Source organism: Amphibalanus amphitrite, unplaced genomic scaffold (assembly GCF_019059575.1).
Source record: "Amphibalanus amphitrite isolate SeventyFive unplaced genomic scaffold, NRLGWU_Aamphi_draft 000429F_arrow, whole genome shotgun sequence".
Taxonomy (NCBI): Eukaryota; Metazoa; Arthropoda; class Thecostraca; order Balanomorpha; family Balanidae; genus Amphibalanus; species Amphibalanus amphitrite.
This window is the reverse complement of record NW_024881923.1, coordinates 87636-101930: the sequence shown is the minus strand read 5'-3', so window position 1 is coordinate 101930 and position 14295 is coordinate 87636. Positions and strand designations below refer to the sequence as shown.

The window sequence follows — 14295 nt, the reverse complement described above, 5'->3', positions numbered from 1 at the left end:
ATGAAAATCGTGATGCAAAATTGACAAAAAATGTGTATTTTAAAATTCCTTAAAATTTATTTTTCTTTTTACCTTAATGCATCATATTGCATATCATTCGACTCGGCTGATGAAGAAGAACACAACGACACCATTTTTGAAGCTCTAGCTTCATTGTCTGTCGCGTTATCTGCAAAAACGTAGTTTGACCCTAGTTGACCTTACGTGACATGACTGGCTTTGTCTATGATAACACGTTTATTTTCGAAATTTATCTTTGATATAGGTGTAAACCAATCCTGCTCAGTACCTATTATCTCATGGAAAACAGTGGTTTAGTGGCATTGCTCTCGGTTGGGGGTAAGCTTGGCCACTCGCCCGGGGTTACCCCAATGTGCTAATTTTTATTTTAGAACAGCGATATTCGAAAAAAATGTCATACTTAAGCCAGCCTGCCTCGTCACCCCTCACTACAAACACTTAAACGGTCCTTACATAACATTCGTATAAATATTAGGACTGTATGGTATAACATTAACAGTGCAACATATCTCACTTTTTAGCTAAAAACCCTTAAAATATCATTTTTGCGCTATAACCTTCACAATATGCAATTTTTGTGAGCCTTAACTTTTTTGCTGGCGTTACCTTAGATGCCACGCTGAAAGGACAAACAGTTGAACATTTTATTGTGAATAATTTAGCCGGAAACGGGGTGGCCGGGCTTCCCCCGCGCCCGGGCTTCCCCCGGCTTCCCCTATTATTACTAACTTGAATCAGTGAAATAGCCTCTAGCAAGGATACTCTTCTGTGACCTTGACCTTTGAGCAGCCTTGTATCGTAAGATGAACCACAAATAGGGAACTGATAAGCCTCAAAACATTTCAAAACATTTTGGAAGTTAGCACGCAAGATGTACGAAAAAGTGCAAAGTTTGAGGTCAAGTTTGGGCGTGACCTTGACCTTGACCTTTGATTATGAGCACATTTTCGGAATCCTCAGATTCTCTTCTTTCGTTTGACACCCAATTTTGCCGGTTTGATGCATCCTGCCGTCCTCTAGAAGGCTTACTTTGAGATCACTACACATGTGCCGGTTTTTGCCTTTGACCTTGACCTCTGACCTTGAAAATTGACCTGAGGTCAAAAATTTTAGGTGCCCTAGAATCGTCTCGTAAGGACCTTTCGTTTGGTATCGCTTTTGTTTGCGTAGCTCCCTTATTTACGGAGTTAGACAGGGGGGGGGGGGCGAAAAACGCCCCCCCGGGCTGCGGTGGTTGGGATTACCCCCCGGGCCCGGCCGGGATATGGACCACCTCTGGATGAATTTTAGGTCGAGGTCAGGTCAAGGTCAGGTCAAGTGAGGTCAAATTTTGAAGTTGGTTGTTAAGGCCTAAAAAGGTGTCTATCTAATGCAGTTTTTCATGGCGAATCGAATGGTGCTATTTTTGTGTCCGTACGAGGTCTAGAACTTCCAAAAAAATCATTGTTTTCAAAAGTTTTGTGTGTCGTGACGTCATAAAATTTTGAATAACTCCCACATTTTTAACCGATTCTTCTAAAAATTGGTATGTAGGTGCACATAGACCACGTCTCTGACATATATTCCGGTTTTTTCGATACACTCAAAATTTTGGATTTTATAATAATTTTTCCAAAACAGTCAGTTTTTTTGAAAAAATGTGGGCCAAAATCCACAATTTTCAAAAAACCGAGATGGCCATTCGATAGACAAAGTAGAATCACGTATAATCTTTTTTGTTTCGTCTTGATTCCTTTAAAAATGAAGATGTTAGCGGCGTTTGAAATTTTGCCGTTTTTGAGGCGAAAATGGCGAACATGACGTCACTAAAACGTGAATTTCTCAAATATTTTCCGACGGATTGCGCTCAAATTTTCAGGAAACGTGTCAAATTGATGTATAATAAGGTACTGAAAGTTTGACGTCGCTGGCGTAACGCGTTTAGAAGTTATTGGCGAAAAACGGGAGGGGGCAGATTCTGCCCCCCCCCCCCCAGCGGGGCGCGGGTTAATTGAGGGTGTTCCGCCGCTGCTGCCTCTGGAAGGATATTAGGAATTATGGGGAGATATTGGTCTGGGTGGGCAGTGGGCACCATTAGTGAGGCGTCGGGGCTAAGCCCGTCCACTGGACGGGCCATCCAGCCCCCAAACACTCACCGCACCCGGCTCAACGGGCCTGCTCCTATGGGAGCTTCCCGCACCAGCCAGGTAGTGTACCTACCAGTGTGTGAGGGCCTCCAACTCCGCTTGCAATTGGTCCCGGTCATGGGATCGCTCGTGTTTATGACCCACATACACTTTTGTTTCGTCTGCGAATAGCTTGACTTGACATCGGACTCGCTCAGGAAGGTCGTTAACAAATATAACTAAAAGGACCGGGCCCAGGACTGAGCCTTGAGGGATGCCGCTTCTGATAGGGACGAGACTGGATCTTGCATCGCTGAGGCTGACCACCACTTCTTGACTTAAGCCAGTTAGGAATGCCTCAATCCATTTCAGGAGGGTACCGCGAACTCCCAGATCATAGAGCTTCTGGATCAGGCGTCAGTGGGGGACTGATCGAACGCCTTTCGGAAATCAAGATAAATAACGTCGACTGGTGAGTTCGTCTCCATGAGTCGAGTCCAATCCTCCCTAGATGAGAGGAGCTGGGTGGCACAGGATCGCCTGGGGAGGAATGGCCGTGTTGGGCGTCATTCAGTTGACCCGTCCTCACCAGGTGGTCCATCAGCTCGTCGCGCACCACGCCTTCAAGCACTTTGGACAGGATGGACGTCAGACTAACCGGTCGGTAACTGAAAGGGTCCCGCCTTCCGCCGCCCTTGAAGATCGGGACTATAAAGCCCTTCTTCCATGCGTATGGGAGCGAACCGGTCGCGAGAGACTTGTTGAAGAGCGAGGAGAGAGATGCACTCAGCGGATTGCCGAGCTCTCACAGCTCGACGCGGTGGCCCCAGTGACCAAGGTGCAGCTGCGGCCCCCCCCCCCCCCGGGGCGCCGCCGCTGTCAGACGAGACCCGCCGGTTGCTGGCTGACCGGCGGCAGGCCCTCCGCCCCGGTGGACAGCGCGACCACTACAGGGAGCTGAACCGACAGTGCCGTGCAGCTGTACGGAGAGACCAGGCCGCTCACCTGCAGCGACAACTGGCCAAGGCGGGACCGGGAAGCGTCTGGCGCGTGCTGCGGCCTATCATCGGCAGCAAGAAGGAGGCCGCGGTGCCCAGCGCCACGCCAGATGCGCTCAATGACTACTACGTGAGCATCGGTCCCGCCACGGCTGCCAGCGTCCCGAAACCGGCGACACCGGTGCCAGTTCGGCTGTTGCGGGTGACATCTGTGACTATTGTGCAGGCCCTTGTCACATCTGTCGTCAGATATTGTATTTCAGTGTACGGAACATGTGACGCGACGCAGCTCCACAGGGTACAGAAGTTGTTGAATTTTGGTGCCCGGGTCATCAGTGGCAAATGAAAAAGTGACCATATATCTGACGTGCTGCGCGAACTGAACTGGTTAGACGTGCGAAACCTTGTAACATACCACAGACTGTGCCTTATCCACTCAGCAACCACAACGAGGAGACCAGAGAGTGTTGTCGAGAGCATATGTGGTATCACGGTTCGGCAGCACCGGGCACGAGCCAAGCCACAGCACGTCCTACCACGAATACGAACGGAGCTAGGTCGCCGCCGATTATGCTACAGTGGCGTGCAAGAGTATGACCGACTACCATTCGACACGAGCGCGCGTGGGTTCAGGTCTCGACTGAGGCGCCACCTGCTGCGGGTGCAGCACGGCGGTGTGTAGGCGCGGGCTTTCGCTGCTGGCTTGCCGAGCTGATGTTAGCGGCTACTGTATTGGCACACGTTGTCACGTTCCCTTCCCCCTTTCACATGTCATTTCTATTTATTTGACGTATGACAATGAAAAACCATTTATGCATGTGGATTTGTCATGAAATACATTCTGATTCTGATTCTGAGCTCACGCCAAACCCTTGATGGGTACTGATCGGGTCCTGAGGAGGTGGAGGTATTGAGACAGCGTCAGCGAAGCCTCTCCTCAACCAGAGATGGTGCGACTTTTACTTCATCGTCCATCGAGATTCGAGAAAAGGGCCTTGGAGCAGTTCTTATCAGTGAACACACTGGCAATGAGCGTGGAGAGTACCTCCGCCTTCTCGGTCACAGCTTGTGAGGAAGCCGTCAGGTTTTCTTTATAAATCAGGTCCTAGGACCTCGTGGCACACGCTGCTTTACGGCTTGTGCAGCATTTTAGTGCCCCATCTAATTTTGCATAATTGGCGCAGGCAAGACTATCTATGGCGCATAAAGCGATGCAAAAGATTGTATACCAATACAGGTGATCCGTGCCAATACCTAGAGCTCGGAGGTCTAGGCTCCGGTATTACACTAAAACGGATACGGGAAAGCTTATAAAATTTTGTTTTTGGGTAAGTTCATCGAATTTCGGCGTTTTGAAACCGTTTACCAAGAAATCTGACACGGATGATACAATTTCAGGCATCAAAGTCATTCACAAGCTGAAGCGGTTCGTATCTGAAAGGAAGCAAGATTCTTACAGAAAGGTCGTCTGAAAGGTCGCTGGAGGTCTAGGAATTAAATGGATTTTGTTGTATTTACATTCCCCACTCTGACCGGGATTGGAAAATTGGTGACTAGTTCAAGTTTGAGCTTGCCTCTGAATGTGCATAATCAATGTGCATGAAATGAATGTGCATGTAATGCCATAATGATATGGTCACATGTTGATATATTTTTATTCTACTATAGTAAATAATTTCATTTTTAAGCACTGAACTTATATATCCTAGTGAATTTTAAACATCTTTAAACCTAACTTTTAACTCCTTATCACTGTTGCAGCGGTGCCATCGAACCAGTCTGTGAGATTGAATTGGTTGCGACTCCAGCACTGCAGCCATGATTCACAGTCTTTTCATCATCAACCACGGTGGAGATGTGTTCCTGGAGAAGCACTGGAAGTCAGTCATCCACCGGTCTGTGTGCGACTACTTCTTTGACGCGCAGAGCAGGGCGGACGACCCTGTGGATGTGCCTCCAGTGAGTGTTCTGCAGGGAGTCCTCTAAAAACGATAAATATGGTGATGATTCCAGCAGATATGCCAGTACTGCAAGGAGGTATGGTTAATTATGCATCAACCAGTACACTCATGGTGATCATATGGTTTGATTTGTGACATCATTGTGTGTTGATTTTTGTAATTAATGGAAGCATGTCAAAGTATTTACATGTTATGCTCACCTTTTGAATTGCATCTCATTTTAACTTTTGAGTTTAATATTGTGATAACCATTTTCAGCTGAGCACAAAGCCCTCAAAGCAATGAAACACTTCTATCTTGTATGGCAAGATAACCACTTCTGCCATATTCTGATGGTGAAAGACAAAATTTACCCATGTGACTAGTAACTGACCAGCTCTCTCTCTCTCTCTCTCTCTCTCTCTCTCTCTCTCTCTCTCTCTCTCTCTCTCTCTCTCTCTCTCTCTCTCTCTCTCTCTCTCTCTCTCTCTCTCTCTCTCTTTCTAGGTCATCACCACACCTCATCACTATCTGATTAGTGTGTATCGAGCCGGACTCTACTTTGTCAGCGTGTGCACCTCGGAGATGATGCCACTCTTCGTCATCGAGTTCCTCCACCGAGTGGTTGACACGTTCAAGGACTACTTCGGGGATTGTACGGAGTCGCTCATCAAAGAACATTATGTGGTGAGTTGAGATTTGTTAATCTGGAATTTGTGATAAGTTGAGATTTGATTCATCGGGAGGTCGCTATAAATGTGTAGGACATGCTTTGTAGAAGGTAGAGTTGAGACGCTCTGGTGCTCGATAGATGAGGCTCGTGACAGTGATTGTGGCTGGTGCAAGCAGTCTTATTCTTTCAAAGGCCGTGCGTGAGATGAACCGTGTCTGGCCTTGATTGGTAGGCTGAATTCAGTTATCTCATTTTGTCCAATCCAAGGAATTAGTTGATCTTATTAGAACCATTAAAACCAGTCAATCAAAAGTAAGGTATTTTGAACCAATTGATTATTAATTAAAACTTCCTGAGTATTTTTTGTGTCCACGCTCCACAAGTCCTGTTTGCGTGATTTTAGTTAGGTAGCTTGAACGTGAGCCTCTGAATCATACACCTTAGCTATACACTGGACACGCATACCGTGAGGCTAACCGAGCGGTGCGTTCCGCCATTAGACAGGACACCCGCCACGATATCGAGCAGCGCATCCGTGACGGCGGTAGGAAGTCAATGTGGCAACTGATCCGTCCCGTTGTCGGCAGTAAACAAGCTGCTTGTAAGCCGCCGGACATTCTGCCCAACGATTTTAACCGATACTTTGTCAGTGTAGGCACTCGGGTGGCGGAAGAGGTTAAGCGCCTTGGGCCGACACCGGATGTGCCGTGTCGCTTGCCGCGGGTCGGAGCATGTGCTCTCGTGTTAGCGCCTTTATCGCTTTGCGAACTGCGAGCCATTGTGTTCGGCATGAACAATACGCGCGCCAGCGGCGATGACGGCATTGACCTACGCATGATACGTACCTGTTTTGACTCGGTAGGGTGGGTGCTCCTGCACTTGGTCAACTCCAGCATAACCCAATCCGACGTTCCCCAATCCTGGAAACACTCCCTAGTCCATCGTATTCATAAATCCGGCAGTCATTCTGACCCAGCAAACTTCCGTCCTATATCCATTGTCCCCGTGATCTCCAAAATTGTAGAACGGGCTGTGCATCAGCAACTCTATTCCTACCTCTCAGAAAACCACCTCCTCTCACCAACTCAGCACGGTTTTCGGCCGTCTCACTCGACCGAAACCGCGCTGATCTCCATTTCAGACCGCATCCTTACCTCGTTCGATCGTGGTGAAGTCTCCCTTCTCTGCCTGCTGGATTTGACCAAGTGCTTCGATGTGATAGACCACTCAAAACTCCTCTCAAAATTATCTCTTTACGGCATTGATACTTCTTGGTTCTCGGCTTATTTATCCAACCACACCCAGAGCGTCAGCTTCACTGACGCCCGGGGCAGAGTCCAGACATCCACCCCGCTACCCAACAGCATCGGCGTGTTTCAGGGATCATCTCTCGGCCCTTTGCTTTACTGCATTTTTGCGAACGACCTAAGCCTATTTGCTGGAGATGCTGCAGTTATCCAATATGCGGACGACACCCAAATTCTTGTCAGCGGCAAAAAATCCGAACTTAATCAAGTCGTTCTCCGCATGGAAAATGCTCTTTTATCCCTTGACTCTTGGTTTAGAGCAAATGGACTCAAAGTGAATGCCGCCAAAACTCAACTGATGCTGCTGGGTAGCCCCCAAAATCTGCGCACTTTAAACAACGTCGCAGTTACCTATCGCGAACACGTTCTGAGACCCCAACCCGAGGCAAAAAAATTTAGGCCTTTTCTTCGATCCCTCGTTGAGCTGGGACCGTCATGTCTCTGTTGTTACTAGCCGCTGCTTTGGAGTTTTGACTGGTCTGTCGCATCTGCGGGGGCACCTACCCATGTCTGTGCTCTCAGCGCTGATCCATGCCCTGGTCTTCTCTCAGCTACGGTACTGCATCTCGGTTTATGGAAATTGCAAAAAGAGTAACCTTTCTCGCATTCAAAAAGTTATTAACTATGGCGCTAAAATGCTTTTTGGCCGCAGAAAAATACGACCACGCTTCAGATTTACTCAAGAGACTGGGCTGGCTCGGCGCTGAGAGCATGGCCTCTTACCACACCTTATGCTCACTCCACAAAGTGTGACACTCGGGCGAGCCCGAGCAGCTGGCAGCTGAACTCACCACTGTAGCCGCGGCGCGTGTGAGCACTGAGCGCACCACGCGGCAGGACGACCTACTGTCAGTGCCCCGGTCCAGGACTGAGATGGGCCGCCGCCGTTTTACCTGCCGAGGGCCAAAGCTTTACAATGATCTACCGCGCGACCTAGTCCGGCTGCCCGTGCCGCCGTTCGGTCGACACCTGAAACGTCATCTCGTCAGTTTGCCTCCACACTGACGTACAGAGTATCCAGGCATGTGTGTGATGTGTGCAGGTGTGTGCGTGCTTGTGTGTGTGTGCTCACTCTAAGTGTATACGTGTATGTGTGACATTCCTTTTTACAAGTTTACAAGATCTGACAAGAGGTTGTAATAGCCATAACTTGCCATGGATGACCTCAATACAAGTATGAATATGAATATGAATATGAATATGAACAGGGCCGTCACTAGACTGTCCCCTCTATGACCTTCTCTCCCATCTCCTGGCTAACCCCCCCCCCCCCTCCCCCCAGGTGGTGTACGAACTACTGGACGAGATGCTGGACAACGGCTTCCCACTGGCCACCGAGTCCAACATCCTCCAGGAACTGATCCGTCCGCCGAACGTGCTCAGAACGCTGGCTAATACCGTGACGGGGCGCTCTAACGTCAGCGGCGTGCTACCGTCGGGTCAGCTGTCCAACGTGCCCTGGCGCCGGTCGGCCGTCAAGTACACCAACAATGAGGCCTACTTTGATGTGGTGGAGGAGGTAGGGGAAACTCAGTGTCCTTTTTAGTCAGATTAGGAATGCTTGCATTGACACAGCAGTGACACTGAGAGGTCTGACAATTGTGACACGGAGACTGACGCCTAAGTAGCTGACACTTGCTTCTTGTATTGACTTCTATAACCTTACACTGACACTCAAAAAGAGGAACAACGCTGACACCCACTCATGTCTTCAGGTGGATGCCATTATTGATCGCTCGGGCAGCACAGTGTTTGCCGAGATCCAGGGCTACATCGACTGCAGTGTCAAGCTGAGTGGCATGCCCGACCTCACGATGACCTTCATCAATCCGAGGCTGTTTGACGACTTTAGCTTCCACCCGTGTGTGCGCTTCAAGCGGTGGGAATCGGAGCGACTGCTGTCATTCATACCACCTGGTGAGTAAAGGGGTGAGGGGGGATGTTGCGCCCTCGCTAGAGATACTTATAGGTCTTTGGACAGTCTGTTTAGCGATTTGGGTCGGTGAGAGGGTTGTATGCTGGCTGGGTGATGACTGAACTAAGCGTAGACGATGATGTTGACACATGAACCGGGTCGACAATACTTATAATTGTTGGATTTGCATGAAGTTTGGTACGGAATTTCGTACAAATCCAACAACTAAAAGTACATTTAAAGACATGATGTGGAGATGAATTGTGAATTAAAATGAAATCGGACTTACTCCACAAGAGTTCGTTGGGTCGGAGCTTTCGAATTGTATTACAATTCTTCGTCAGCGAGAGTCGTATCGGATGTTAAGATCGAATCGAAGGTACAGTGCGGATCGAACAAAATATGGGTCGGACAATGGGAAGCCACCTGTCTTGCAGCAGGGCACCAGAGTTGCGGTTCACATTCGCGTCATTGGGTGACACTAGGACGGCTTCCCGCCGTCCCACGGTACGAATGTAGGCCGATTCGAGAAGCAGTCTCATCTGGTGGTGGCAGGCACGGTTCAGGATTTTGGCGTCGTCGAAGGCCGGCGTGCAGTCCCGGTGCGTGCTGAACGCTGAAGCGTTGGCTCTGGAGCGGACCGAGCCAGCCCAGCTCTCTCGGTGCTCGCGGACTCTGGTTCCAAGTTCTCGGTCCGTTTCTCCGATGTAGACGACCGGGTCACCTTCTACCCGGCAGGAGCACTCGATGCAGTAGATGACATTGCTCTCCTGCTGCTTGGGTAGACGGTGCTTGGCTTGGCTACAGAGGAGGGTCCCGATGGTCTGCGACGGCTTCGACACGAGCTGAATGCCGATCTTGTTGGCTTCTCGCTTCAGTTGGTAGAAGCAGGGACCAGCGAACGGAACCGAGAGCCGGACGGGTGCAGGCAGCGGGCTGGGGTTCGGTGTCGACGGCAGAGCCCTGGCCTTCAGCTGGAGGTCCTTTTCTGTTCTTCTTAGGATCGGGTTGATGAACGAGAGAGGGTAGCCGTGTCGGTGGAATTTCTTGCGTCAAAGAAATTCCACCGTCGGTGGAATTCCTCCGTCAAAGACCGCCTGCAAGAACTTGATTTATACGCAAGAAATTCCACCGACACGGCTACCCTCTCTCGTTCATCAACCCGATCCTAAGAAGAACAGAAAAGGACCTCCAGCTGAAGGCCAGGGCTCTGCCGTCGCCACCGAACCCCAGCCCGCTGCCTGCACCCGTCCGGCTCTCGGTTCCGTTCGCTGGTCCCTGCTTCTACCAACTGAAGCGAGAAGCCAACAAGATCGGCATTCAGCTCGTGTCGAAGCCGTCGCAGACCATCGGGACCCTCCTCTGTAGCCAAGCCAAGCACCGTCTACCCAAGCAGCAGGAGAGCAATGTCATCTACTGCATCGAGTGCTCCTGCCGGGTAGAAGGTGACCCGGTCGTCTACATCGGAGAAACGGACCGAGAACTTGGAACCAGAGTCCGCGAGCACCGAGAGAGCTGGGCTGGCTCGGTCCGCTCCAGAGCCAACGCTTCAGCGTTCAGCACGCACCGGGACTGCACGCCGGCCTTCGACGACGCCAAAATCCTGAACCGTGCCTGCCACCACCAGATGAGACTGCTTCTCGAATCGGCCTACATTCGTACCGTGGGACGGCGGGAAGCCGTCCTAGTGTCACCCAATGACGCGAATGTGAACCGCAACTCTGGTGCCCTGCTGCAAGACAGGTGGCTTCCCATTATTCGCCGTTTCTGCCGTTAAAAAGTTCATTTATAGAATTTATCATTTTGATATTTTATATCTTAGTCTAGTTTACTATTCGTGTTTTTGTAAAGCTTTATCTCTGCTTTAGGTACTGTTTGCACCTAATCTATGCAATTTTTTACATGTCATTAACTGTATTTTTACCTACCTGCCTATATTTTTGTATTAGATATTTTACTAGTGTGTTTTATACCCATTTTACAGGCTTTTTCTAGTAAGTGTGCATCCTGTTATTATTCACGTGTTTTCCCAGTGTTTGTATGTTTATTTCAAGACCAACTAGTTGCCTCAGAGACCCTCCTGTCCGACCCATATTTTGTTCGATCCGCACTGTACCTTCGATTCGATCTTAACATCCGATACGACTCTCGCTGACGAAGAATTGTAATACAATTCGAAAGCTCCGACCCAACGAACTCTTGTGGAGTAAGTCCGATTTCATTTTAACTAGAAGTACAGTACAATCCGCTTAATTAATCCGCCTTGGTGACACGGCGTTTTGGGTTTAGCGGTGGCTTATAGGCAGGTATACTTCGTGGAGAAAATCCGTGAATAGCTCAAGTGACCACACTAAGCGGATGGAATTATTATTTGAGGATTTATTAAGCGAATTCTACTGTGTATCTACCACCGGGCGTTAATGGATTACCATCAACGTCACATTTCCATCATACATGTTGTGCTGTAATTAAGCTAGACCCCTGCGTAACAACTAACTCCCCATCCCCCTGTCTCCCCCCAGATGGTTCGTTCCGACTCATGTCCTACCACATCGGAACTCAGTCTGTGGTAGCAGTGCCTCTGTACGTGAGGCACAACATCTCCTTCAAGACGGGTCCGGGCACGGGCAGGCTGGACCTCACGGTCGGGCCCAAACAGACCATGGGGAGGACGGTAGAGAATGTACTGCTGGAGATCAACATGCCAAAACAGGTAGGGAAGGCGGGAGAGTGTGGGCGGGTGAGAGAGGAAGGGATGGATGAGGGGGAAGGAAGGAAGAAAGGGATAGATGAGGGAGGAGGTAAGGAGATGAGGAAGACAGGGAGGAAGAGAGTGCGAGCATTATTGAAGAAATGAACGGGCGAAGGAGCGAAAAAAATGGCTGAGTGAATGAGACGCGAGAGTCCGGGTGAATAGGATGGACTGGTGAATGGATGTTTTTGTTACTCGATTATTTTACAGTGTTAGGTAGGTATGTAACTGTATATTTAGGTAATGTGTTCTATCTTTCAGCTCTCTAGCGTTTGTACTCCTCTGTGTCTCGGCTGCTGCCTTCTCGCACTCCACTGGTGTGTTGCAGGTGCTCAACTGCATGCTGACGCCCTCCCAGGGCCGGGTGACGTTCGACCCGGTCTCCCGGCTGCTCAGCTGGACTGTCGGCCGGGTGGAACAATCCAAACTGCCCAACCTGCGCGGCAGCCTGAGCCTGCAGACGGGCGCGCCGCCGCCCGACGCCAACCCCGCCATCAATTTACAGTACGAGCGGGGCCGTGGGGGGGGGGGGGGGGGGGGGAGCATACGCTGGGTGTTGACGCTCTAATGGGGCTGAATTTGTCGGGGTTTCCGATTTCGGAGTACAGTGAGGATAGATTTGGGGACTGTTAGAGCTGTGTCGTAACTCCTAAGGGCGTGGAATGGCTTGTCTTTGGCCATGAGTGGCCGGATGACGACTGTCTTTTAAGAAATGCAACGAAAGTTGAATTTATATGGCTGAGTCAGATGAAGAATTCATGCGATGCCCCCATAACGGTGTGTGTTCTGAGTGGTCATAAGAATACTCCACTTTATATACATTTTCGCATGGGTTAAAACATTACCTGAGGGCTGACAGTACGATTAGGTAAATTGCCCTTTTTACTGGGTCAGTTCAGTATGATATAATGCTCGTGGCTAAGGCATGTGATATGTTTGGCCGCCTTCGCTACCTACGTTTGGATTTCGTGTGTCTTTAGTATATGTTTGTATGTAAAGTCATTTGAAAGCACCGATACATGGTGAGAGGAAGTACCGATGAAGCAGCTGCTAAAATCGGTTCGGCTCTCTCTCTCTCTCTCTCTCTCTCTCTCTCTCTCTCTCTCTCTCTCTCTCTCTCTCTCTCTCTCTCTCTCTCTCTCTCTCTCTCTCTCTCTCTCTCTCTCTCTTCCCGTCCTCCCCGGCATCCTCATTCATCCCCCAGGTCAAGTGGCTCGCTGACTCTCGTACTTTCAGCCCTGGCTTCCTCGGTCGGGCTTGATGGCACCCCCGCACCGTGACGCGGTACTTTCAAGGGAGACTACCATGTGTGAGCTAATTCCGTATCGCTAATGCCCTGTTCGTGCCTGTCATTCTAACTCCTATTTAGCCTATCGCCATTGTCTTCCACATTTCTAACACGGCATCATGCTCTTCCGCAGATTCACCATCAGTCAGCTGGCTGTCTCGGGGGTCAAGGTCAACCGTCTGGATATGTACGGAGAGAAGTACAAACCCTTCAAAGGTGTCAAGTATATCACCCGGGCCGGAAGGTTCCAGGTCAGGACGTAGCCACGTCAGAAACTGAGGTGCTTTGGATGAGGGTTCGGACATGGTTTATGGTTGGGTAGGCTCCCTGTGCCAGGCTGAATCGGTTCATTCCTGAATTGATTCAGATCTGAACCAGTATGTACTATGTACTCGAGGTAGTCCGTGCGGTTCAGTCCTGAATCAAAGCCTCCGTTGGTTGATATGGTTCACCTCTGAACCATTCCAAGGGCTGAGCTGGTCGTTTTTCGCTTCTGAATCTGAACCGAGGTTGGTCCGTTCGGTTTGGTTCCTTGTGTGGGTAAGATTCACACCTGAACCAGTCCATATCTGACCGCAATGGTTGCTGACTGTCTGACTCGGGCTTTGTTATTTAACCGAGCGCCACCTACCGTCAACTATCTGACCAACATTGGCATTGTGTTAGTCTGGGCCTCCCCTCTATAAAGCGCGGTGTGAGAACGCCATGCCGCCATCTCACTATCTCAGTGTGTGTGCGCCGGTGGTTGTCGGGCTGAGAGTTAGCCGCTATGTGGAAATGTGTTTTCTTATGCGAAAGGTGGCTTCGGAGTTGAGAGCATTTCGGCTGAGATGCAGCAACAAGGTGGCTTCGCGGCGAATGTCAATTGTTACGCAGATCGAGTGACGAAACGTAGAGTACGATCTTATGGGGCGAAGAGGTGGCATCCGGCAACTGAAAACGAAATATGTATATCTTTGTATTTATGTGTGCTGAAGAGGCAGGGACGCTTCATTCCTGTGTAATAATATATCTGATGTATTGGGACGATCTATGAGTTTTTTTTTTTATAATCAGAGGGATTTAAGTCGTTCGTTTCTGCTTTTTTACCACTTATTTAGGCATGTAGTCAGCAGACAAATGTTAAGCAATGCTCATCACACACTTAAGGCGTCATATAGGAATTCGAAGGTGGGATATGGTGACAACTGACGACCGTGTGCTTGAGTAAAAACAAAGAATAGGAAAAATAGTTCAAGTTCAATGTAGTAAAAACGTATGTGAGCTAAAAAATTGCACGTTATTTGTGAAAACAAA

The 14295-nt window shown here is 49.4% G+C and overlaps 1 protein-coding gene across 5 annotated transcripts; it reads left to right on the top strand.

The window, feature by feature from the left end:
• The first annotated feature begins 4347 nt into the window (after nucleotides 1–4347).
• LOC122391292 (AP-3 complex subunit mu-2-like) lies at nucleotides 4348–14028 on the top strand. Of its 5 annotated transcripts, none has more exons than XM_043385089.1 (9): nucleotides 4356–4403; nucleotides 4523–4599; nucleotides 4886–5083; nucleotides 5572–5751; nucleotides 8327–8563; nucleotides 8760–8961; nucleotides 11482–11672; nucleotides 12040–12215; nucleotides 13133–14028. In XM_043385089.1, the coding sequence occupies exons 3-9, from the start codon at nucleotides 4943–4945 to the stop codon at nucleotides 13260–13262; spliced, it is 1257 nt and encodes a 418-aa protein (XP_043241024.1). In that variant the 5' UTR covers nucleotides 4356–4403; nucleotides 4523–4599; nucleotides 4886–4942; the 3' UTR covers nucleotides 13263–14028. The 5 variants fall into 5 exon arrangements, with proteins under 5 accessions (XP_043241022.1, XP_043241024.1, XP_043241023.1 ...); XM_043385088.1 differs by having other exon boundaries at nucleotides 4360–4403; nucleotides 4523–4673; XM_043385091.1 differs by having other exon boundaries at nucleotides 4376–4403; nucleotides 4523–4550.
• Nucleotides 14029–14295: the final 267 nt, after the last annotated feature.